The sequence below is a fragment of the Mauremys mutica genome, chromosome 23 (genome assembly GCF_020497125.1).
Source record: "Mauremys mutica isolate MM-2020 ecotype Southern chromosome 23, ASM2049712v1, whole genome shotgun sequence".
NCBI lineage: Eukaryota > Metazoa > Chordata > Testudines > Geoemydidae > Mauremys > Mauremys mutica.
Genome location: NC_059094.1, coordinates 19611946 through 19636778, shown reverse-complemented (window position 1 = coordinate 19636778; position 24833 = coordinate 19611946). Strand labels below are relative to the sequence as shown.

At 47.8% G+C, this 24833-nt stretch overlaps 1 protein-coding gene across 3 annotated transcripts in view; it reads left to right on the top strand.

Moving 5' to 3' along the window:
- Positions 1-1044: 1044 nt before the first annotated feature.
- The window catches only part of GRIK3 (glutamate ionotropic receptor kainate type subunit 3), a 211973-nt gene continuing 188184 nt past the window's right edge, over positions 1045-24833 (top strand). For 2 of the 3 annotated variants that reach the window (XM_044997879.1, XR_006575104.1), the window contains exon 1: positions 1045-1408. In XM_044997879.1, the coding sequence (XP_044853814.1) occupies positions 1294-1408 (115 nt within the window). In that variant the 5' untranslated portion in view covers positions 1045-1293. The remainder of the gene's footprint in view (positions 1409-24833) is intronic. The other variant, XM_044997878.1, reaches the window with a different exon arrangement.

The following is a 24833-nucleotide window of genomic DNA, read 5'->3' as shown; positions in this document are numbered from 1 at the left end:
TAAAGGCCCCGCAGCCTGGCCCCAGCAAGCTGACAGAGCAGCCTGCTTATCTGGTGAATTTCCAGCCCTTTGTCTCTGTCACGGAGGTCGTTAAACTCTTCTAACTGCAGAACCCCGGGCTGCTTGGCAGCGCCTCTCCCTGCAGCTCTGGGATTCCTCTCACTTCCCACCAGAGGAGCTTGTTTTGAGCCAGTGTTATGGTCCTCGGCCCCATCCCCTTTACCTGCCAGCTCCTCCCTGCAAATAAACTCCGGCTGCAGGATGCGCAGCCTCTGCCCCTTCCCTTCCCTCTGGCCTCATGCAATGCCCTGATCAGGAGGCGCTGCCCCGACGGGTCTCCCTGCTCCAGGCTGAAGTGATGCTGCGAGGCGGAGAGAGGCTGCACCCCCCGCGCCCTCCCTGCGAGGCAGCCCCAGCCGGGCGGGGGGAGCTCCCGGTCCCCTGGAGAAGTTTCCCACGGTCACTGTCCGGGCTGCCTGGGGGGGCTCCCTCCCCCGCCTGTGTCCTCACCCAGTCCTCCTGCAGGGACACCCCTCCCCGGGCACCCCACTGCTGCGCCCCCCCGCACCTCAGCCCGGGGCTCGAGGGAGGGTGACAGGCTCGCACGCGGCCGGGAGCAGCCCCCCAGGCTCGCGCCCCCTCCCGCGGGTCCCAGGCTGTGCGGGCTCCGCAGCCGCGGAATAGCCCCCCCCCCAGAGCGCACGCCCGGGCGCAGGGCTGCGCGTGTCCCGGTACCTGAGCGGGCCGGGACGAGTCCTGCGCCCCCCGACGGGCAGCTCCCGGGGGCCCGGGCGGCTTGAGGCGAGGAGCAATCGCCTCTGATTGTCCCCCGAGACGCGGAGTCGCCCGCCTGCCCCTTCCCAGCCCCCCGCCTCCCCTGGGGGCTGCACTTTGGGGCTTTCGTTCCCCTCCACACTCTGCCCCCCCCGTGTGTGTGTGTGCGCGTGTGTGCGCGTGCAAGACTCCACTCCAGGGCTTTGTGCTCACCAGCGATAGCATCAGTGGTAGGAGGGGACAGAGACTCCGGCAGGCTGAGCAGTCAGAGCTTTTCTGCAGGTGAAACCCTGCTCGGCCCAGGCACCAGCCGGCGGGGCTGAGCCGGCGCCGCTTCCGTGGGACTTACACGGCGCAGGCTGCGGAGCCCCGGAAGATGTGCCATGAGCCGCCTCCCGTCGCCCCGGCCTGCCAGCTCCGCCTAGACCCCGGGCACCGCCAGGACACGCTCGCCCTCGGGTCCTAGGGCGGCGAGGGGACCCCCACGCGGAACTTGCCGGGAGGCGTTTTCCCCCAACGATGCCCCATTTCTGGCTCGCTCTGCGGAGTGCGCTTGTGGAATACTGGGTAGGGCTCCTGGTCTGCAGCTTTGGGATTCGGGATTCGCATGGGATGCCCCATGTCATCCGGATAGGTAAGGGCGGGGGTGCTGCCTTCGCGCCCGGCTCCCCTTGGGGGGGTGAAGGGACGGGGGGGCTGTTTGCTGGGGGGGGGCTGTTTGCTGGGGGGGCTGTTTGCTCTCGGGGGGGGGGGGCTGCTTGCGTGGACAGGGCTTGCCCCAGCTTTGCTGGGATTTCTGGCGGCTCCCGGGTAGCCAAGTGCACTTTCCAAAAGGAAGCAACCAAAGTGCCGGCCCGATGCCGCGGACAGGCGGCTGCGGGCCCGGTTCGGTGGGGAAGGGGAGGGTCCGAGACCCACACACCAGCTGGGATGCTCCAGCAGCCTGGCTGCTGCTGGCACACGAGGCGATCTGTCCGGGGGGCGGCAGCCCTGGGGCGGGGAGCGGGACCGGGCTCGGGCTGCAGGACACTTCAGGTATTAAAGACGCCGGGCAGGGCGGGCAGGGGATGTTTTCGGAGAAAGGGCGAGACACCAGCTGCGGGCTTGTCGGGACTGAGTCGGTGCCGCCCCCAGTGACTCCTCTCGCTGCTTCCCACTGCAAAGGGGGGGGGGGCGGCTGCCAGGGCCCAGCGGGCGTCCCGCGGGGCGGCAGGCCCGGGAAGGGGCTTTGCAGAAGGGAAAGTTTGGGCAGCGGCTTCTCCGCGGCTGGGTGCTTTGGAGGCGGGGTGCTGGCCTGGGGGTGCCCCGAGCAGGAGCGGGGCCGTGTGCACGCGAGGGGAGGCGCTGGGGTGTGGGGGCTATGGCACATGGAGAGGAGTGGGCGCTCGCGGGGTGCTGGGTTCACGCCCGTGGCTCTGGCCGGTCCGAAGCGCTCAGCGGGGCGTGGCGCGGAGCCGGGAGCTCGCTGCTGCTGCGGGGAGGTGCAGCAACATCCCGATGCGCTGGCTGGCGGGAGCTGCTTGTCACCGGGTTTTCTGGGGGCTGAGTGTGACGGGGGAGGGGGGGTTACAGCCCTAAAAGGCGAGGGGTCAGATGCCGCGACTCCCACTGCCTCTCCGCCCAGGGCGGGCAGCTAACGCCGGGCAGCGGCGCCGGGCAGCCAAGTTTGGGCTGCGGAATATCGGAGGTTACGGGAGGTTTCGCCCCCCTGCAGTCATTGCACAGCCGGGCAGGCAGGCGAGTCCCACATGCGCTCTGGTTACAGCTACGGGTCCACTCCGGAGCGTGTGATCTCGGGACGGGCTGTTGGTTCTCCCAGCACGCGAGTCCACCTGCGGGTTGTGGTTGCGCGGTTGTGGTGCACAAAGCCAGGGGTTTGCTCTGTGCCACGGGACACAACTGTCCTTCGAGTTTTACAAAGGGACCCTCCGGGCCGCGTTCTCGCGGCTGAACAGTTGTCAGTGGAAGGGCTGTAGGGAGGAAAGCAGCGCGGAACAGGACCTCCGTTACCCAGCTGCAACTTCGCAGCAGCCCTCACCAGTGTCTGCCAGAGGAAGACAACGTAGCTGGGCCACACATAAAACCGGCCAGTGTCCTGAGAGGCAGGTGTAATCTCTCCACCCATGGACTGGTTTCCAATGACCACCTGAGCCAGCCTGCCCTGGGGACTGATGGCCTGATGCAGGGAGTCTGAGCACCTGCTGTGTCTGGGAACAAGATACTGTGGCCCTGAGGCCTGATGCTGCCGTTGTATCCACAGAGGCAGGCTCCTGTGCAGATCATCATGGATTGAGGGGGAAGGCTCAGGATCCAAGGGCAGGGTCAGGGGCCTTTGCATGCTTCCTAAATCCAGCCTGGGGGAGTTCAGCTGTGTAATTGCAGATCCACAGCTCTGAAATGCCCCTCCCTACTAGGGTGGTGGAAACTGTAGCATGGAGACGGTGCAGACCCCTGCATGGGCTCCATGATTCTGTGTGTCTCCGTCAGCTCTGTGGAGCAGAACCCCACTGTAGCTGGCCCGACAGTCCTTACTCAGGCTAAATTCCCAACCAAGTCCATGGAAGTTTCATCTGAGAGGGGTCAGGCATCTCGAGTTCCAGTCCTGCAGCTGGATGCACTTGCACAGGAGCACAGGGGTCCAACATTATCGGATCCAATTGCAATCCTGGGGCATTGGGAGCTGCAACTTGTGATCCGACTTTCTGCCCTACCAGGCACCTGGTGCAGCCATGTCGTCCTGAACAAAGGGGCTGTCAGATGCTGCCATTCTGACTTGGTAGTGATTTAAGGACTGCACAAGGTATAGGGCAGTGGAGAATCAGGCTCAGTCACTTGACCCACAGTGCTTTGCACTGTCATCTGCCTAGCTCATCAGAGCGGCAAGCTGCCCCCTGATTTGCCCAGCCTTCTGAGATACTCAAGCAGACACTTGAAGGGGATCTTATTGGAGGGGAGGGTGCTCAGCACCATAGAGGATTAGGCCCATCTTCCTGGGACCTCACAGTGGCTCAATGGAATCATTCAGCAATAAACTCCAAGGCCGAGTGGCCTCAACCACCCAGGAAAAGTATTTTCTGCTGGAGCTTGAAAAGGCTCCAGGCACTTGCTGGAAGAGCAGAGAAGAAAGGGACACTTCACATTCAGGTGATACTAAAAAAAATCATCATGAACCTTCCCCCCCCCCCCGGATTGTTCTCACTGGCGGAGACACTGTAGGTCTGATTTGCCGTTGCCTTGCCCACCCCTACACCAGTGCCGAATGCCGCTGAGTCGGATGGGCAGGGTTTTACTCTCACACTAGCCTGGCGCAAATGACCCCACAGTGGACAGCCAGGCCTTCCTTCCCTGCAAGCACCTCTGCTCCCGTCAGCGTTGTTAAGGGTTGATCGGAAGGGGCTGCTTTTAATTTCTAAACTTAAAAAAGCCAAATGCCTACCTCTGGCAGAGCATAACTTGGTTTGGGTCAATGAAATAAGAAAGTTAAAATGCAGAGAGGTGACTGAGGGTGTAAGGAAAGCTACAAATGCCTTAGCGCCATTCATTTAAAATTGGCGTCATATTTTCCTCCCCTTGGGTTCAGTTGAAAAATGCAGATTTTTCTCTCTGCATTAATTTGCCTGTCAGTTTGTGCACAGCTACACTGATTCCAAATCCCGCTTTTAATGACTAGAGTACACTGAGACATGGAAAACTCCCGAAGAGGTAGCCTTTGTGCTTTAAAAACAGTCAAGTTTTAAAGGCTAGTTTGGTTTCAAATGAAACTGACAATTGAATACGTGCCATTTGAATTCTAGGGAAGGCATCCAAGACAAGGAAGGGAAGAGCCAGAAAGTGCCTTCTCTCTCTCTCTCTCTCTCTCTCTCAGATCCTCATAATGGGGGAAAGGAGAGAGGGAAGAGATCGATAATGTAGAAAATACATGCCTTTTTTTAAATTATTAAATGGGAGTTTTCCCCAGCATTTTCAGCATCTATTTGAATTTTATGTGATCCATCGAATATTTTCAAATATTGCACAGAAACCTCGGAATAGATCTTCTATACAGTCAAGTTGCTGGATTCAGCTCCTAGTCATACTGGGGTAAATCCAGAGTAACTCCACTGATTTTTAACTGGAATTACTCCAGATTTTCACCGTGCACTGAAGAGAATTTAGCCCCCAGTGGTTTGTGATAGTCAGATGCTGGATGTGAATGTAATCAATGGAACTACTCCTGGTAGTAAGTGCTGCACTTGATAATAAGTATTTGCAGCGTCATGCCCCATATGTAGTAAAAGCTGCTGCTCTGAGGGTGTATAATATGATTAAGCTATTTTAAACAGCATATTTATCTGGCCTTTCTTTTAGATTAAAAAAGCGGCAGCAGCACTCTTCATGAGTGGTACACGAGAGCTTGCTGCCATCTTGTAATGTCTGAAGTTACTAACCATAACGATGTGAAGTGTCATTACTGGAGATGATGTCACACTTAGGATTTCAAGCATGTACTGTTTTTAACAAATGCATTTTAGTTGCTTCAGAAACTACTCAGAATTATGTCAATGCAAGCCCAGAAAGCAAAACCTACGTAGATATGAACCAGACAATATGAATGCAAGACCAATCATAAATAATAATATACAAGAGGAGAGTGAGTGGTAGAATTTAATCCACTATTTTAATGTTTGCAATTTTTGGTTGTCTGGTCTTTTGTTATTATGTAGCACCAGCCCTATACATATCCTGAGCCCAATCCGACTGCCTTCATGTACATGGGTTATCTATCCTGCTGGCTTTAGTGGATTACAGCAGTGAATAAAGGCTGCAGGACTATACCGTTTTCTGAAGTGCTCAGTGATATGTAGGTGCAAATTACTTGAACCTGTGCTTTCATTTCTTATATTGTCACCAGAACCCTCAGTACATACATACCACATCCTCCTCTATGCATACAAGGGAGCTATTGTCTGGAGCGAATTTCTTTGTTTTCTGAATATTTGAAAGGATTCACTTTCCCTTTCATTTTTCTTCAGCTTTAATTTTTTTTGTTGTTACTAAGATTACATTTTTCTTTTGATTTATTTCCATAGATTGTTATACTTCAAGCGTGATAGAAGGGCCCAATCCTGTGTCACTGAAGTCAATGGGAATTTTGTCATCTATGTCACTAATAACAGGATTGGGCCCTGACTGAACTTTTAAAGAAACAGTCTTAGATAGCTGAATTATAGGGCTTTGTCTCTTATTTTCTCTTTTTAAATTGTGTCGGGTAAGGGAAGAGGTCAGGGCATCGATTGTTTGGGTGATTTGCAAGTAATGCAGGAGAGAGAGACAATTGGATTGTAGTCGGCAGGGGAAAATGATCATTGATTATTTTTTATAAATACGTAGAAAATAAATTTGGAGCATAATTATCCTTCCCTGTGAGATCAGCTTTTTCAGGGCTTATGACTGTGTGTCTGGGATATTTTTAAAACCAGATTTCTAGTTTCAGCAAAGGAAATTTTATTTTTTAAAAACTCAGATTTCCCGAGGCGAGAGAGATATCTTCCAGCAGGGATCTGCACTGAATGCTATGGGATTTGTGAAGGCTGCAGGAGGTAATTCTCAGAAAGGCAGGTCAAGTATTATTCTATTCTGCTCAGGCTTGATTAATAGTTTGGAGAAATTCTTGTTTCAATGAGAGAGTGAGGGAAGGGTTGGACTGAATTATTGCCGGGCTGTAGAACAGGAGTTCCCAGGTGTGAGGGGTTGCTAGGTTTTGCCTGTCTTTTCCTAAATAGTGTAGCTGCTGGCCCCAAGCCAGTAGGAAACGGTTTAATGGTTTGTGTTCAGGGGAGTTCCTTGCCCTTAATCCAGGGTGTATATGGGATAGAGACCAACCCTATTCATCCTTCTATTATGAAAACATCTTATTTACATAGTTATTTTGTATAAGCCTCTCCTAATCCTACACACACAGACAGAGGGCCAGACTCCAATTAACTCCAGTTTTCTGCCAGTGGAGCCCCGCTGGCTTCAGCGGTGCCGGATTTACACTGGTGTGAGTGAGATCAGACTCAATCCCACGCAGTTTGCAGCAACTCTCCCAAGTCCATTGAGTGTCACTGCAGCCGAATGGGCCTAACACTTATCTTTGAATTTGGGAATCACTGAGTGTAAAACAATGAGAAATTTCTTTCAGTGACTGGTGATGCGATGAAACATTGGTGTGTAGGAGCAGACAGAAGCTGAATGAAGATCAATATCACCCCCCCCCCCCCCGGAAGCAAATAGCTTTAGACAAGTGGCTTCCTGCCACCTGGGATCAGCATACAGACTTAGAAAACATTAACTTGAGGAATCTTCCCTTCCAGCCAAGCTGACTGCACAAATTCCAGCCATTTTATTCTTTAACGGGAGGTGTAAACAGAAAGAACTGAAACTTGAATTCCATTGGGCTGAGTTAGCATGAGTTAGTCAATGCCAGCAAAATGCCCCTTGGCCCAGATTCTGACCCATTTACACAGCTGGTGTAAATCTGGAGTGACTCTTTAGAAGTCAGTGGAGTTACTTCCAATTTACAAAGGGGTAAATGAGATCAGAATCTGGTCCCCTCTTGTATCAGTGGGAGACACAAGCCCCCACAGGGAAACTGATTTCCTTGGGAATCTCTGCTTGTTTGCATGTTGCATTTTTGCAAGTTAAAACTTTTTTTTTTAATCACTTGTCTGCTTTTGTGGCTCTTTCTGTATTTCCAACATCATGTACTCATTGCTCCAGCTTTTTATAACTGAAAATGTTATTTCAGGTCACAAGATCCTTTGTGTCAGATAGTATATTTTAGTGATTTCAGCAGACTGTACATATGGCAGAATAAACGGTTGTTGGCATATTAGTTCTCAATGTATTTGAATAACAACATTACTTCTTTATTGCAGAGAAGTCTAATTGTTTGATCTCAGCTTCCTCTTGAGAAACTCACACAGGGTATTAAGATTAAACTTGAAAACTGACCCCAGTTAAACACAGGAATAGGAATACAGCTGAAATAAATATAACCTCTTGTGTGCAGCAGCTGCTGCTGCTTCCTTGTATGAAACAGACACTTTCTCAAGACTTTGTGTGCACTGATCCCTAGTGCACCTTTGCACAAAGTGAAATTCAGTAGGTTTATGTAGAGCTGAAATGATGCATTGGCCTTGGATGGACTCTGCATGGGGTGAGTTTCACCACTCAATCCTTAATGGTAATGGGGCCATTAACTCTGGTACCAGGTTCCATATGGTCTGTCATGAATGCCCTGTAATAAAGGCTGGATTGTTAATTTCGTGCCTTGCCACCTACTGTTTTCTACCTGCTGTGCAAACCCCTCCTTCTTATCTTGATTTCTGCTTCTCTGGACCCTTTCTGTTTAAAGAACTAAATGAAGATTGATTTTTAAACCTTCAGCCTGCTTCTGAGAAGACTTTTAAAAGGCTTTTGGATTCTATAATGCACAGAGCAATAGTAAAACCCAACCAATCCACAGCAAAGCTCTCTCTTCTTTTTGTAAACCGAGCACTTCTTTAATATGGATAAGGAATTGCATTAAATTAACCATGCTAAATAAAATGTGGGCTTGCCCCATGATAATCTGTTGTTGCAATATTGCCAAGAAACTGAAAAGCCGGCATTTAAAGAGAGCTAATGTTTGTGGAGTGCTTATTCTCTCGTTTCAGCAGAGGGCAGTGTTTTTCATTTACAGTTGGAGTGCTTTGTAGGTATAGGGAAAATCATATTTTCAACCACTTCTCTCCTTCTAGCTGTTGAATGTAGCTCCTTCGTATTAGCCATCATAGCTATTTTACAACCATTTGCCAGGAAGGGGTTTGCCAACCTAGCTAGACTGCTAGTGTCTCTGATGGAAACATAATAGGAAATAAACCCCCAGATTGCACAGACTGTTGGTTGTGAGCACTGTCTACTAATCCAATGTACTGCATTTCCCCTCTCCTATAATGCTGTACATTCTTCTCTCTCTCTCTATCTCTCTCTCTCTTCTTGGCGAATGGTTTAATGTAATGCAGTCTAGACAGCTTTTTTTCTTTGCATTCTCAGAACATGGACTGGTCAGAATCTCTGTGCAACACAGATAACAGCTAGAAAGCATCAGAGCCTACTTTAAAAAAAATAGACAAACCCAGGAGGAATTCAGCAGCTGAAAACAAGGTTAAAAATTTGTGCTACTGGCAGTGTTGCCAAATGGAATAAATGTGGAGTCAGGAATAAGGGATTTTTGCTGAAGCAGATAGGCTGAGTTTGGTCCTAAAGCTATTTGTACCTATTTGCTGAGACTCTGCGGATACATCTGTTTGTGCTGCCTTTGAGGGATTTTGGGGTGCTCTCTGTCTTAAAACACACAAGAGTGTTAGCTCTTTGAGCAAGGACTGCCTTTTATAGTGTTTGTGCAGCACATGCCACACTAGAGCCCTGGCCTGATGGGACTGCAATGTTTAGTAATAACAGTGAGAGGGTATTTGTTAGTCTGAACATTAAATCAAATCCAAAGGTGACATCACAATCAGGAGAGCTTTACGCATGGGGTAGGCCCAGTTCTGTACTGCATCTTTATTCTGATGGCAGCATTCTGCATTCATTCTACTTGGGATGTTATTCCAAACCCCCTGTCCTCCCTGTTTATGTGCCACTTAAGTCACATGTCAGCAGCATCCAGAGCCTCAGCACACAACACTGTGAAGCTAGGAACTATTTTCCTTTACATTACAATTTTCTTTCTTTAGCTTTCATTGCAGACAGGGAAGTTTCACATGCCAAGTGTAACCTGAGATGTTTAATCATCTCTGGTGCATTGAAATCCTCAGGCCCAGGGAGACACTATATATTCTGCTACAACTTGATAATTTTATGGCACAAATATATTGCCATGGACATAGCTGGTTTGTTCCGACAAGGAGAGAAGGTGGCTGTGATCAATAAAATGCAGGATTTTCACACGTTGTGTAATAGAGCTGTGGCATGAATAATTCCATGACTCAGCTCAGATTTTCTCTAAGGATATGCCCAATTGTTCTTCCTTTGAAATATAATTTAAAGAGCTACTAAAGCAAACAGCAATTAGCAGTGATAAAAGGCTACACCACCATAGCATTATTAAACATGTCTATTACACTAACACTCGTATGCCCCAGTCAGGATCAGGGTCCTATAGTGCTGAGCCCTGTACACACACAAAGCCATGCTCGCTGCCCCAAAGAGCTTACAGTCACAAGTCTCTTTTCTAGTGCTTCCAAATGCTGGAGTGCCAACCAAGCAAGGGCTACAAAGAGAGCAACAAGTTTTGGAAGTGCCATAAACTCTCCGGCTTCAGAGTATGAGCCACCTGTTAACTAAGGGGATCAGGAAGGCACCCCTCTGAGGAGCAGATTATCCCAGAACAGCTATGGTGGGGTCTCAGTTTCCTGCACCTTCCTCTGAAGCAGCTGGTGTTGGCCACCGTCAAAGACAGGATTCTGCACGAGATGGAGCCCTGTGTTGGTCCAGTCTGGCGACTCCCATGTTCCTGTGTTTAGTGAGGCAGAACCTGTCTGGGATCTGAATGCCATGCGAAGAGAGAGGCTTCCTTAGTTCATATCACATATGGAGTGAAGACTAGGCCCTCAGGCACAGCACACGGCGCAGAGAATAACCGTCCCCCTTTGTTCTTTAGTTCACGGTGACATTCAAATGCAGCCACTGTGCAGCACAAGGCTGTTAGACTTCCCTCCAGCAGTTCCTTTCCAGTCTGTGCCATTTATCCAGTGGCATTTATCTACTTCCCTTTGACTGACCACCTCCATGCATCTGTTCTGAGCATTGTCCTCTCGCCTGACACCGGGAACGGCAGCACACACGGAATACATCATTTGCTTGTGATGCGAAGCCACACAGGAACACCTTGAGCTTCTTGCTGGGCTGACGTTTCCTCATTCTCTATCTCCTGGTTGGTATTGCTGGGAAAATAAAGTTGGTAAAGGGATCTTACTCCTCCTGGGTGAGTGCTAGCACAAGGCTTCAGACACCAGGTAGTTCCCCCTTCAGTCCTGATGGCTGAAGTTGTGCCTAGATCTTGTGCCTGGGGTGAATAATTTCACCCCATATCCATTCTGCTAGTGGCAAGAGTGAGACCCGTGTGTTCTTGCTGGGTTAAAGTGTTTGTGCTTTAGTTGCAAAGGGCTTGTGAACATTTATTCCAGTCTTCCTGGGCAACTGGACCTTTCTACTCTGCCCACAGGCCCCCACCACTCTAAAGAAAATATGCCTCTGAATCCCTGAAATTACATCAGAATCTGGAGTTACAAAGTGGGAAAGCAAAGTTTTTCAGTAGTTGCTTAAGGCTTTGTTCATTTGATTTTGAACATTCAGGGAGGCAGCGTCGCGTAATGGATAGGGCACTAGACTTTAGCTCAGGAGACCTGCATTCAATACTTGGCTTTGTCACTGAGTGACCTTGAGCAAGGTGCTTCATGGCTTCGTGACTCAGTTTCCCCATTTGTAAAACAGGGATAATGATACTGACCTCCTTTATAAAGTGCTTTGAGATCTGCAGTGGAAAAGTGCTATGATCTATAATATTAGTCATACATTACTATCTATATTATCCTGTAGGCCATTGTCACAGAATACTTCTGAGAGTCACATTACAGATGAATTATTACGCATTACGGATGCACAGTTCACATCCGAGTGCTTTCTGATTTTAAATGGAAAATTGGGATTATGTTAATTCACCTGGAATCTTTTATCTGGTGCCTGATGCTGGAAGCCTATCAGTTCCTGAGCTTTATTGAATTGCTTTCTACCGTCACATGGGAATCCGGGCACCTGGCAGGGGAGTGCTCAGATGCGGGGAGGGAGGGAACGGGGAATCAAACTTGCTGAGAATGCTAAAAAACCACCAAGGGGGTGGGGGTGGGGGTGGGGGTGGGGGAGAGTCATTCTGAAAGGGCTGGGGAGACTCTGAGCACAGGGCAGGTGAGAGGTTTGTGCAGTTCTGTTCAGAGAACTGTCAGGTAATGAGGCTATGGGAAAAGCATGGGAAGAGAATGTCCCCCTGGTGATCATACAGTTTAAAATAATGAGCTGGAGAGGGCTCCTGTGGGAGTGGTGGATGAAATTCTGAAGCCGTTGGCACAATGCTTAATCGAGCTAAAGTAAAAGAAAAGGAGGAAGAGGCAAGATTCCTGGCTGCCTGAATAGAGGTTCCCAATGAGTGGGAGGCGATGTCGCCTGGCATTATAAAAGAGCCGACTGTAAAGTGACTGCAGAGTTGAAAAGACCACGCGCGCTAAGGTGAAGGGGCAGCACAATTGAGAAAAGCCGCAACGATCTTTGTTACACAGAAAAGCTGGAGAAACCTGGACTCTGGTTCCCAGGAGCATCCAGGGGGCAGATGGCTGGCAGGGATAGCCCCGGGGAACGCAACACTCCCCCAGCCAGTGTAATGATGGTGTGAATGGCTCCAGGGGAAGCATGTGGCTGGGGACAGGAGGTGGGTAGTTGGAGCTGAGAGGGGGTAATGCCATGTAGGGTTGCCAACTCTGACTGAAGCTATTCTGGGAGATTTTTTTTCCCCCAACATGACATAATGTCATTTTCTTAAAATATCGTTTTAAAATCTCCTGGGTTGCTTTCAGTAGTCACTGGGAGATCGATGCTGATTCTGGGAGACTCCAGGCCAATCCTGGAGGGTTGGCAACCCTACAGCCATGGTGCTTTGCACTTTGGCTATTCTGGTTGTCTAAAGCAGGTGTAAAGTACAGCAGCCCCGGGGGCTCCGGACGTCCCCCTCCACCAGGCCCAGAGGCGGTTAAAGTTCCTGTAGCCCCCAACTCTGCTTGGCCGTGTCTCCTGAGAGCCGCAGCTCAGAATCTAGCCCCTGTTCTTGTCCCTACTGATTTAGACAGTGGCAGGCCCTCAGTCTACTTTTTTCACTTTAAGATCTAGATGGGGAGGATTTATCGGCGATTCACTGAGGAATCTAACCCACAGATTCATAAGGCTCCAGTCACCTGGTTATCTAAATAACAATATACAGTTCTGAAGGAAACTCAGTGGGGCAGACGCTGGACCCCGCACAGGGCTAAAAAATGGAGATTGAAGAATATTCCTAGACTGTGAGCGTTTTAGAGCAGGGACCATGTTTTCCAACATGCTCATACGACCCCTAGAACAATGGGGCCCTGATCCCACCTGGGGCATCTGGGCACAGCTGAGATATCACTAGTTCAGAATAATTTGCTTGAAGAAATGCTGTGTGAAACTAGAGAGGGCAAAGCCAGATGGGCTTCACACAGCCTCTCCTTGCTGGTATTCCTAGTGGTTTATGAGGATCATCTTCATGTAACTCCTGTATGGGGGAGAGGCGATGTCACTGTCTGGCAGCAGTGCTGTGCACTCTAGCTCATTAGATCAGGAAAAGAATCTAGGCCATTACTTATTACAAACTTACTTCTTTTTTTTATGGTCTAACAAACAGGAAGGTTTGTCAAACCAGCTGTTAATCAGCTCCAAAGAGGCGGATGCTTTTCTCTTGAGATGCATTAATCCCAATTTTATCTCTGCTGTGATGATTTGGTATCACAATGAACACAAAACAAAAACAAATCAACCCCCGAACAACCCCCCAAAATGAAAATAGGCCCCTTTAAAAAGTCTTGTGGGTAGAGGCTGTCTCCTGCCTGCCTGCGCCCGACTGATTCACTCCAACACCAAACATGGGATATTTGCATCTTGGATTAGCTGGGTGAAAAATATTTGTAGAAGTTAATTTATTGCTAGCGAAAAGTGCCAGGTTATTGGCCCTGGAGACAGAGGCCCTCTGTGCACTCTCAGAACAGGTCCAGCTCCCGCGTGGTGTCTCTGCCTGCGGGCAACATACATTAGCTTTATTCACTTCTCTTCTCTTCTAGTTATTTAAGCTCTGATTCAGGAAAACATCCCCATCTTAACACATGCTCAACCCACCGGAAATCAATGGAACTTATGTACTTATCTAATTTCAAGCATTTGCTTATGTGCTTTCCTGAATCTGGGATTTATATTCCACTCAGTGCTATGGGATCTAACTACCGAGCATGCCTGGATGAACCACCTTTAGGGCTGGCCGGTCTCCTGATATGCAGTGGTGCCAGGCACATCACAAATGCTTGTTGAGACTGATCAGCCGGAATGAGCCTTCAGTCCTGGATAACTGCTCAGCCTGAATATGAGAATGTCAGTTCTTGCCATGATGGTGGTTTGTGATGTCCAGTAAGAACGGGACTGAGAGTGTCTTGGAGTATTGGCTGGTCCTTGGGTGGTAATGACATTTGCTCACTACAGCCTGGCCTTTATCCAACATGGGACTTAGAGATGAAAGGCCCAGTCCTCTGAGCCAGCCAACACTGAGGTGCACAGGAATGTGTCATTCTAAAAACGCCCCCTAATCATTTTTGTTGCCCTCCACTGGACTCTCTCCAATTTGTCCACATCCCTTCTGTAGTGGGCGGACCAAAACTGGACGCAATACTCCAGGTGTGGCCTCACCAGGGGACCACCCTGGGAATAAAAGAGTTTAGTGTCCACGGCATTGTGTCCTTCATCTGTTCTCCCCTCTGCTGTTCTGCTGAGGCTTCAAACAAGGCAGCTAGTTGGGAGAGTGACAGCCTTGAAGAACTGGGCTGAGGTGACCACAATCTCATTTCACACAGGGCACCAGAGCGGACAACACATGGCAATTGTTTTCAGTCACAGCCAAAATGGGTAGAACTGGGCCATTTCCTGGGCTGACTGAAGTCAACAGAGATTCTTCCATTGGCTTTAATGGGAAAAAAACATCCCCCCGTTAGATATTTCCTCTCTAAAATATACCTACTACCTTGGCCTTTGCTCTCATTTATTAATCCTGTTATCAGGCATTTGCATTCCCAGAGAGTTCTTAAAATGCAGCCATTCCTTGCTTGGTTTGTTTAAAGGCCTTTCTACTCCCATACCCGGAGAGGCAGAAGCAAGCTCATTGCTGACAGCCCAGTGATGGCGAGGAGGGTGGATGCAGTAAATATTAGAGAGCAGGAAGCTGGATGGAGACATGGGGCAGCGAGTGAGCAAGGCAGAGGCTGGACCCCCCTTACTGATAGATCAGCAGGTGGGTTTCCTACCCCGGCTCCACTCACCAGGCACCCATCTTCTCTCTGCCTTGCCTGGGTTTTGCCTTTTTTCGCTGCTGCTCTTGCTGTTCGTTGCCCTCCCCCGCATTCCTTGTTGAAGGGCTACATGCCCCTGGGTGGGCTCATGCAATCCTTCCCAGGAGGCATCCAGTGCTCTCCATTGGCTTCAGTGGGCTGCGGATCAGGCCCTCTGCAGTGTCACATTTCCTGCTGGAAGCAGGATAGGCCTGGGGCCATGCAGCTTTGTGTGTCCTCATTGCTCCTCTCTGACCTCCCTGGGATGGACCAGGCCTCTGAGGCTGGGAAGTGCTGCAGCACGGAGTCCTGACTGGAGACCCCGGGTTTTAGCATCTGTGACTCTGACACCCTTCCTGTGCAATGACCGAGCAGTATCTGTGTAACCAGGCGCCTGCCAATAAGGTTATTCCACTGAGACACCTCTGCCGGCCACACAGCTTCAGGAAGGAGACTGCAGAGACCCAAGGTGGTATTCATCCGTTGGACACGTAGCAAAAGATACATAACATTTACCTTATAAGCTGAGGCTTTTCCTTGCTTGCCTAAGACAGTGACTCCCTTCCCCAGATCTGAAGGAGAGCTCGGTGTAGCTCAAAAACTTGTACCTTTCATTAACAGAAGCTGGTCCCATAAAAGATATTGCCTCACCTACCTTGTCACTCTCATATCCTGGGACCAACACAGCTCCAACAGCACAGAGGGACAGCCCAGCTATGTCACTCAGGGAAGCGGTGTAGTTAAGCCGATCTAATGCCTGGTGTAGACAGTGCAAGGTCAATGGAGGAATTCTTTCACTGACCTTGAGGAGGTAGATTACTGATGCTGATTGGAGAACACACTGCAGCTGTGCCACTGTAGCATTTCGAGTGTAGACAAGCCCCAGGACAGATTTGTAATATTTTTCTCCTTCTCTTTTTTAAAAAAACACTGGATTCTTAGTGTAGACAATGATTTATTGAATAATCAATTTCCTTATCTACCTAATACTTTGAAGCAATCTATCAGTGCCAGATAATCAATCTAGCCTGTGAGTGTGTGTGTGTCTTTGTCCTGTGTGTCTTGGTGTATCTTTGTCAGGGCAAACGAAGTTTTCATTTTCATGTTATTCCTTTTTTCCCCCTATGGGTTTTGTTTATGGTGCATAAAGGAACATCCCGATGTTCTATTACGCCTTACAAGTTTTACAGGGCAGAAGAGGTTTATGCAGTATGAATATAAAGGGCAATGCTATAATGCAAAGGGCAGCGAGACATTCTGAAACACAGAAGGGTACACAGGAAGGTATGGAGATAAATCTAGGCAGATTACCATCCCCAGGTGTCATTCCTGTTTATGGAGAGAGAAGATATTTGGTGTAACTCATGCTCCAGGTCACTCAGCTGCACTCTCTGAATCTGCTTTGCATTCTGGGCCAGTTACATTTTTCTTTGCCTGACCGGTGTCCTCTGCCCTGGCATCTTATCCTGTTCTCCAGAGAGTCTGCTATGCCATGTGCTCAGAGTGCACAGAATTCACCCCTGTGCAGAAGGGCTACCACAATTCCACACCACTTAGGGGGTGACTAGGTCTTGCCTAAGCCTGTGATTGCAGCCAGTGGACAGGAACTGACCTGCTTCTTCAGCAGGAGAGGCCTCCTGGGACTTTTATGGATAAAGACGGCCTGGTTCCCTGTGTCTAAGGAAAGGGGGAATCAAGAGAATGAACCATGGGAGGAGGCAAAAAGAGTGAAGCTTTCAAAGAAAGAGGGGAAGGGAAGAACTGAGGGGTGGGTTTGATCAGAATGGAGGTAGGATGCAAATTCTTCTCAAGTTCAAGCTTGTCTGCAGCTGGGATTCTAGTTCATGCCTGTTAGAAAGCCCTCCAGAGCCTGGGTTTCATCTACGCTGCTGCATTGCCGGTGGCCACCCCGTATTTCTTCCTGCTTTGAGAGCTGGCCGAACAGCAATGGCTTTGCAGTTGCATATGTTCATTTGTCATTTTACATGTCCCAGATTCCATGCAGTGCGAGGGGACCAGGTCGTTTGCGTGGCTGAGCGCAGAGACAGCATGTTCTAGTGCAGTGAACTGAACACTGGCCCGCACGGCGGATTCTCGTTTCTAATCCCACCACTACCACTCACCTGGTAGTGTCCTTGGGGGAGGCACTTAACGTCCCTTGTGTCTCCATTTTCCTACGAACAAAACAGGGACACTACCTCCCAAGAGGGCTTGATTGTTTATTTGCACAACTACGGGGATTTGAGGCACGGTTGTGCTGGGCGTAGTAAGAGAGTCCTTGCCCCAAAAGAACTTACAGTCTAAATAGGCAAGCCAGAGGAAAGGACTTGTCCAAGGTCCCATGGCAGGTCAGGGCGAGGAATGGAACAACCCAGGTCTGCTGACTACCAAGCCAGCAGCCGCTGCACTGAGCCACACAGCCTCTCTCATGCCGCTCCTTTGGGGATGAACTCAGATTCATACCGTGCCTTGAAAAATGCAAAGCACAATATAAAATGCTAAGAATTACTGGCACAGAATAGTATTTATTTTTGCCAAATGCAATTGGAAACCTTCTTTTTTTTTGTCAGAACCTGATTAAAACTTAAAAGTAGAAGCTCTCTGTAGAGCGAAACTCCCTGCAGCAGATTGGACCCATCCACAGGATGTGTATTTTGTTCTCTTTTGCACCTTTTTTTAAATTTGAAAACCCAGCAGAATTGCCACTTTTTAATTTTCCAACATCCTCAGGCAGAGGGACAAACAAATATTCATTTTTCACACCCATAATTAAAAGCATCACCCAGGAGAATGCTCTCCGCTTAGAGGGGACAAGTGAAGTAGAATTCGGTGTATTCCAAGAGAATCGCACTCTGAGCCTAGGTAGAGCTTTCAGGTGGAATCCTGGCCAATTGACAAAACTCCCATTGACTTCAAGGGGGGCAGGATGCCATCTACCTTAGGTATTCAAAGGCCTCCATAACTATAGTAACTGAACACCTCACGATCTTTAGCATGTTTATCCTCACCACCCCCTCTGACGCAGGCCTGTGTTGCTATCCCATTGTACAGATGGGGAATTGAGGCACTGAGAGACTATGGGACAGATTTACAAAGGTATTTAGGCACCTAAAGATTGAACTCAATGGGAGTTAGGCGCTTAACCTACTTAGATGTTTGTGTAATCCCACTAGGCACCTATCTGCATCTTTAGGCTCCAAAATACCTTTGTAAATCTTGCCTTACGGGACTTGCCCAGGATCCCCCAGGAAGTCTGTGGCAGAGCAGGGAATTTAACCCAGGGCGGCTGCGGCCCAGGCTAGCACTCTAACCACTGGACCATTATTCCTCTATTCCACCCTTAGTGCTTCAGATGGGTTGGATGATTTGTTAAACTCTGAGCCTTCCAGTGCTGGATGGCCTGAGGGTGGCAAGGTAATTTCAGGGGCATAGTTCAGGACCCATTAGCTCAGAAGTGTTACTGACAGAGATTCATTTCTGAAAAGAGTACATACATGCAATAGAGGATGCCAGTCCATGAACCCCATTTTACGTCTTTTAAGAGGGGAAAATACTATATATGCTATTTCCTGAGTATCTCCCCAACTCTTGTGCAAACACACACGGGACATAACCCCTTCCAGAAGGGTGAGATGAACGCATCAGGGACTCAGGTAGAAAATGCGAGTCTCCTGGAACCCTGCAGGCCAGCACAGATGTGTAGAGCATGAAGGTGTCTGAAGCTGTGTGTCCATTGCTCTAATGCCCCCAAACCCACACTCCTGTCAGGGCAGCAGGACTCTCTATTAGTGCCCTGTGTAACCAGTGTGGGAACAGTGGCCACCCCAAGGCTTGGTCAAGGCTTGAGTGCTTCTCCTTTTCCCTGTATATTTCTATAGGCTTCAAAAAACAAGCCCACTGATGGAAAGGGCAAGATGGCCGGTTCTAAATCCAAGCAGGAGGAGGAGACTCTGTGGAAGCAGGGCGTGAGGACACAAAAGCACCTGACATCAGCTGGGCTTGGGGTTAGAGTTGGTTTAGAAACGCTTGCAAGAATATTGCCCTCTTGGGGGACCTGAATGAATTCTGTTTTCAAGTGCTTGCAGTCATGCTAGGCAAGGCCTCAGATTTATGTTTAATTCAAAGGACTTCACCTTGTACAGAGCCCCCTAGCACCTGGCTAAGACATTGCCTCAATTGTATGGTGAACAGGGAGGTGAGAACAACATCTCCTTAGTCACCAACAGGACTTCCTGCAGCTCCTTGGTGGGCTCCAGCCAGCTGGTATCATGTAAGCTCTTTGGGGCAGGGACCATCTCTGTGTTCGGTGTCTGTACAACACCTAGACCAAGTTGCCATTGTGCTCTTCTTGGGGATCCTAGGAAGTACCACAATACAAATCAAAATAGTTATTCAAACCCTCTCCTCCTGCTACAAGAGTCCCTTTAAAGGCACTGTACGGCTGTAGTGTATTTAAATGCAAGTGAAATCTGCTCTCTATGGGCAGCAACATGTTTCACTCTTCATATTAATTCTTCAAATCTGTTAAAGATGTTCCCTGTTCTTAGAAACTTTGAAGCTTTATGAATTATGTGTTGGCTGCATATGATATCGCCCAGTCTCCCTTGCATGCAGACACATACTGCTAGCGGCACTCCATATCCTCAAAGACCCATTTGTGCCTCACAGGGAAAGTAGAGGCCATTTTAATTCCCTCCACCATATTTTCTGTATTCCCTTTCCAACATAATTTATTTCTGTAAGACCAAATCCTGCAGGGCTTAGTTTGACAAAACTCCAAATGAGATCAGTGGGCATTTTGCTTGAGGAAGGCTCCAAGATTTAGGAAGGCTCCATAAATATTTGAATGGAAATAGGATGTTTTGTTTCTTTTAGTATTCCGGTGCTTATCCCGCACCTGAAGCTGAATCCTCTGCTTGTGACATCATAGTTCATTGCAATGGAAAGGACCACAATGTCTCAGAAAGGTAAAATTCATCCCTGGGCAGGGGGCCAGAACCAAACCTATGAACCTCTTTAGTACCATGTAAACACTCAAATTAAGAGTTTTGCTGACCCTCTGCTTGGGATGAATGTCATCCAGACAGGGGATTAGGATCTCAGATGACGATGTAGTTGATGAACTGTCAGATCTCACTTGCCCTTTAAATTAAGGGGAATTATAAATAAAAATCCCAAACAGAATCTGTCATCCCAGCATTCCTCTGTCCTCCCTGGAATTCTTTCCCAATGATGTTTCTCGTTAGGCAACATTAGTTTTGTACATATGCCCATTAATTTATATACTGTTCGGTTGATGATTAGTTAAAATAAACTCAATATTTGTTTTACTTTTTAAATATAATGTAATGTTGGTTATTTGAGTGTGGAGTGGAGGAACTTGAAATACTTTCTTTTCTGCAAAACTATTTTACATTTTGAGTGCCGAGGCTTCTGAGTCTGGATCTATTTCTCCCAATTAGAGAGAGAGCAATAGCATACTAAAATCTCTAACCCAACCCGATTTGCATATCATTATCCATAATGCTTTACATTATGAATTCACATTTAATTTTAGTACGTTTTGGAGGCAATTCTAACCTAATTAAATTTCTTTCTTTCTCCAAGAATCTGACACTTTCCCCCCTTCCTGCTTGAGACAACAGCTGAGCCACACAAATGAGCCACAGGAAAGCCACGCGACAGTTGTTGGGATTTAAGTCTTGGCAGATGTGGTTTGCCATTTAGTCTTGCTTAAATATTAGTCTCACTTTGCTTCCACTATAATTCCCCGAATGCCATCCACTCAGATCCTCATTTTGCAAATTACCCAAACTCTATTCGTCAACCTCATGCCTCAAAAGTAGAGAGAAGAAATTAATATAGCTTAAGTCTTGGGCAAGCTCTCCTTTTTCCTGTTTGAAAGAATAAATTGGATCCATTTGCTTTCTTAGCAGCTGGTCAAGATTTTTGTTCATAGATGCAGGCCAAGTAGAATAGGCTTAAAAGTAGCCATGTTGATAGAGTATCACTATTTTCTCAAAAGACAGCAACTAACATGGGCAAGAACTGGGCTAATTTTTGCAATGTCAGTTATCAGTGCTGTGAGTGCAAAGAATGGAGATGACGATGCATGATGTATGAGATCATTTTTCTTCAGGAGATCACTAATACAAAGCAGTGTCTCTAATCACTCTACCAACCTGTACAATAGAACGCTGGTTTTGATTAGCAGTAGGACTGGTCAGCACCATGGACAGTAGTAAATGACAATCCTCCAGTATCCCTGGCTATGATCTTCAGTTTTCCTGAGCTCTGATGCTAGGGGCTGTCACTGGTTTCAGGGGCTGGAGTGGGGTGGGGACAGCCAGCCCTTTTACCCAAGTGAATTATCTGGCATGACGCTTGATGGGAATCCGCAGGGAAAAGGGCTTGTCTGCTGTTCCTCCTTTGTTGGCACTACACCAGTCCAACCCCCTAATGTGGATGTGCTGTAGTAGTGCAAAATCAGTAATTTACTAGTGTGTCGCACTAGTGCAAAGTGGGTAACTTACCAGAGTGTACTGCACCAGCGCAGAAAGGGTAATTAACAAGGGTTTTATATAAATCCACATGCCTCTGCATTAATGGTTTGTGGCCATATAATGCATCAGTACAAGTACATCAATGAAAAGTTCCCTAATGTAGACAACTCTAAAAGGGGCACCATGTATCCATTTTGGCCCCATTCTGTACATGTATTAAATTATCTAACAGTTCATCTATCCATGGCACTGAAGTGCCTGTTATTCTGGCATCTATACATATAACATGTTTAATTTTGAGACATAGTTCCTAGGTCACAGCATATAATATATGGGAGAAAACTGGGCTTTTTAGAAATTGCAGGAAAAAGTTCCACAAGAAATGTTTTGAAATTTTAAATTTCCAAAAAAAAGCCCTTGACTACTCTAGTTGGTTGAAAAACAGCAGAGACATTTTTGTGAACAGTTTCCATAATAATTCACAATTTGTTTCAACTAACTCTAAGTAGGATAAATCTCACTCTTAGAAATAGAGATGGGTGAGAAAAATCCATTAATTATTACTAGACATATTTAGCAAGCAGGCCATCTGAAACCCAGCACTGCTCACATATCTTCAGTGGGAGTGTTATCTGTGGGAACCCCCCAGGGCGCTGGCCCCGAAGGTAAAGAACAGGAATTAGACAAGATGTTCTGTACCAGACAGGAGGGAATCAGTGGGGCTGACAGGCGGGCTGGTGCGCTGCGCTAGCACTATAACACACGTTTTTTTGGCCAGTTTTCAGTTGTAAAATTCCTCGCAAATACGCCTTTCATTTTGAGCTTGATGTGAGTTTCAAGAGGCCAGTGTTGTTTTTTGAGAGGCTGCAGTCCTTTGCACACATGCATGGCAGAGTTGCTATCATGCCTGAAATGGACAGAGATCTTTGCTATTTTTAAACAAATTAATTCTCACCAAAGCCACTAAAATGTCTGACCTCAAGTGCCTCCTTCCTTCTGGCTTTTCTGTGCATCGCTCCCCTGTAGCTGGTGTTGGGAAGCAAAGCAGTTAGTAGGTTTCCTTGTATTTTAAAGAACTCAGAAGGTCACTTCAATTTGGACGAGACTACTAATCATTTTAAAACAGTGCCATGTTGGCTACACAGCATAAAACACACCTACCTGCCTCTCAAATAGATTTGGCTTGGGTTGTTTCCTCTCCCCCACCAACAGTTTGACCATCTCTATTTAGTGTTTGTCCACTGGTTTGATATATATTTTTGACTGCATTATTATTAAGGTCACTTTGTGTGGCTAGATGGCTTTTTGTGCCTTGCGAGTGTTGGTGGGAAACCTATTTCCATATGAATAATGAATGTTTATGCCAATAGGACTGTAATTCATAAATTGTTACGACAGCTGCATTTTGAAAGGAAACACAGAGAAACCAGGGTAATAAACCTTGCCATCAAGGGAGTGGACTTCTGAGTCTTGGAAAATTTTCTTGCCCAAGGATTATTTATGATTATTACCCAACAAAATGTGGTTTTGCATTTTTATTGGTTGCAAATTACTTGTAAACTCACTAGGGAACTAACGATTTTTCCTCTGCAGCCCATGCCACTTGAGAGTTTTTTTCACATTTTTATGGCTGATATATACCATTATATTCAATTTATAGTAGCAATAATTACTTCTAAATCAGTCATTATTATGGAGAACAATCAGTATGTTAAAGGGTTAACCGCTCTGGGTTTTCAATTGACAAAAGCTGGACATTAGCAATGACTCATTTCAAAGGGATGATAGCTGGGGGCCTGTGTGCAGTTTTTCCTTAAGCAGCAATGACTGCTGCTTACTGACTCTAATGGAGAACACTGATTATTCATGTTCCTAAACACTTTCTCATTAATTTTACAGCATTACTGGATGCTGCAGGGTCAGATTTCTGAGTTTCTTTACTAGCATTACTTGCCAAATAATGCAGCTGAGCAGATTCGCTGGGCTGATTCATTTTTTTAATGAGGGGATAGAAGGAACTTTGGGAAGTCCAGCAATGACTTTTTCTCCGGCTGGCTTTTGAATGTGGTCATAAGACTTGGTGCTGTTTTCTAGTTAGCTCAAGATGGAACCTAAAAGTCTCACATTTCTGCACTTCTCTGTTGGATGATGCGTTTGGCTGCATGGCTGGGCCGTGGCACTTTGGATTGGGCCCTTGGGAGAGTCGCTCTGCAGAGGTGCTGAGAACCCAAAGCAGGGCAAGGAAATCACGACCTACGAATAGAAGAGAGCAATGACCGGAGGAGGGTCGGGCACGAGGTCGATACGCTAGACTGGGGCTCAGGTGATCTTGTTCAAGTCCCAGGTCTACCTCTGAATCCCCACGCGGCCCTGAGAAAATCCCCTAGTCTGTCTTTGTCCATCCAGACTGCGGGCATTACAACCTTCTACTCTTCCCACCCTTCATCTCTCTGATCTACTTAGACTAAGAGGTGCAGGGCAGGGACGGTCTCTTACTATGAGACTGAACAGTGCCTGGCACGAGGGCTCGCGATGTTGCTGTAATACAAATAAATAATCATTAGGAAAGTCAAGAATGGAGCCTGCTTATCTGGCGAGAACACAGGCTCAGCGTCCTGTGTCCAGAGGCAAAGCATTGCAGGAGTTTGTGGGAGCTGACAGACTAAAGCGATGGGAATTGGAATCTAATGAGACTAGAACAGGATGTGTCCTGAAGTGGAGCCCGTGGGTTGGGACCGTGTCTCGCCTGGTTACATGCAAGTACTTTTGGAGGGCCTGACCCTTCCTCGGGGCCCTCACTCCACTGGGGCCTGTCCCCAGAACCCTGCAGCTCTTGCTGCCAGCCTGCATGCGATTTTGCAAAGGACAGAAAGCGTGTGAAAAGGCTGCCCGAAGCAGGCCTGGATTCTAAGCTCAGCTGCTTTCCCTAATCTTCCCCGTTCAGCTGAATGGCTCAGCCGTGATGGGAGCCAGTCTGGCAAGCAAAATAGCTCAGGGTGAGCTCCCCCCGAAATGTCACATTTACTGTATTTCTGCAAATTGAATTTTCCATGAAATTGTTTGTAGAGGTGCGACATGGTGGCACTCTCCCAGACATAATTATGCATGTCACAGCCAAATATAAGTTAATAATAGAATGCCCTTTGAAATTACCTGTGGATCTTTTCATACAGGAGAGAGTGCATGTAAATGATGGGCAGTACCATTTAGGAGGAGTCAGAGAGATGCGTGTGCTAGAATTTAAAGGCTTTTAGTCTCTGCTTTCCCTCCCAGCAGAAACTGAAAACTATTTGCATTTTTTCCTTGAATTGCCTGGATTCTTGGAATGGATTATTCCAGTCGCAGGGCGTCAGTTCTACGTAGGCCCAGCTCAGAAGGCTCTATCAGTGCTTGCTAG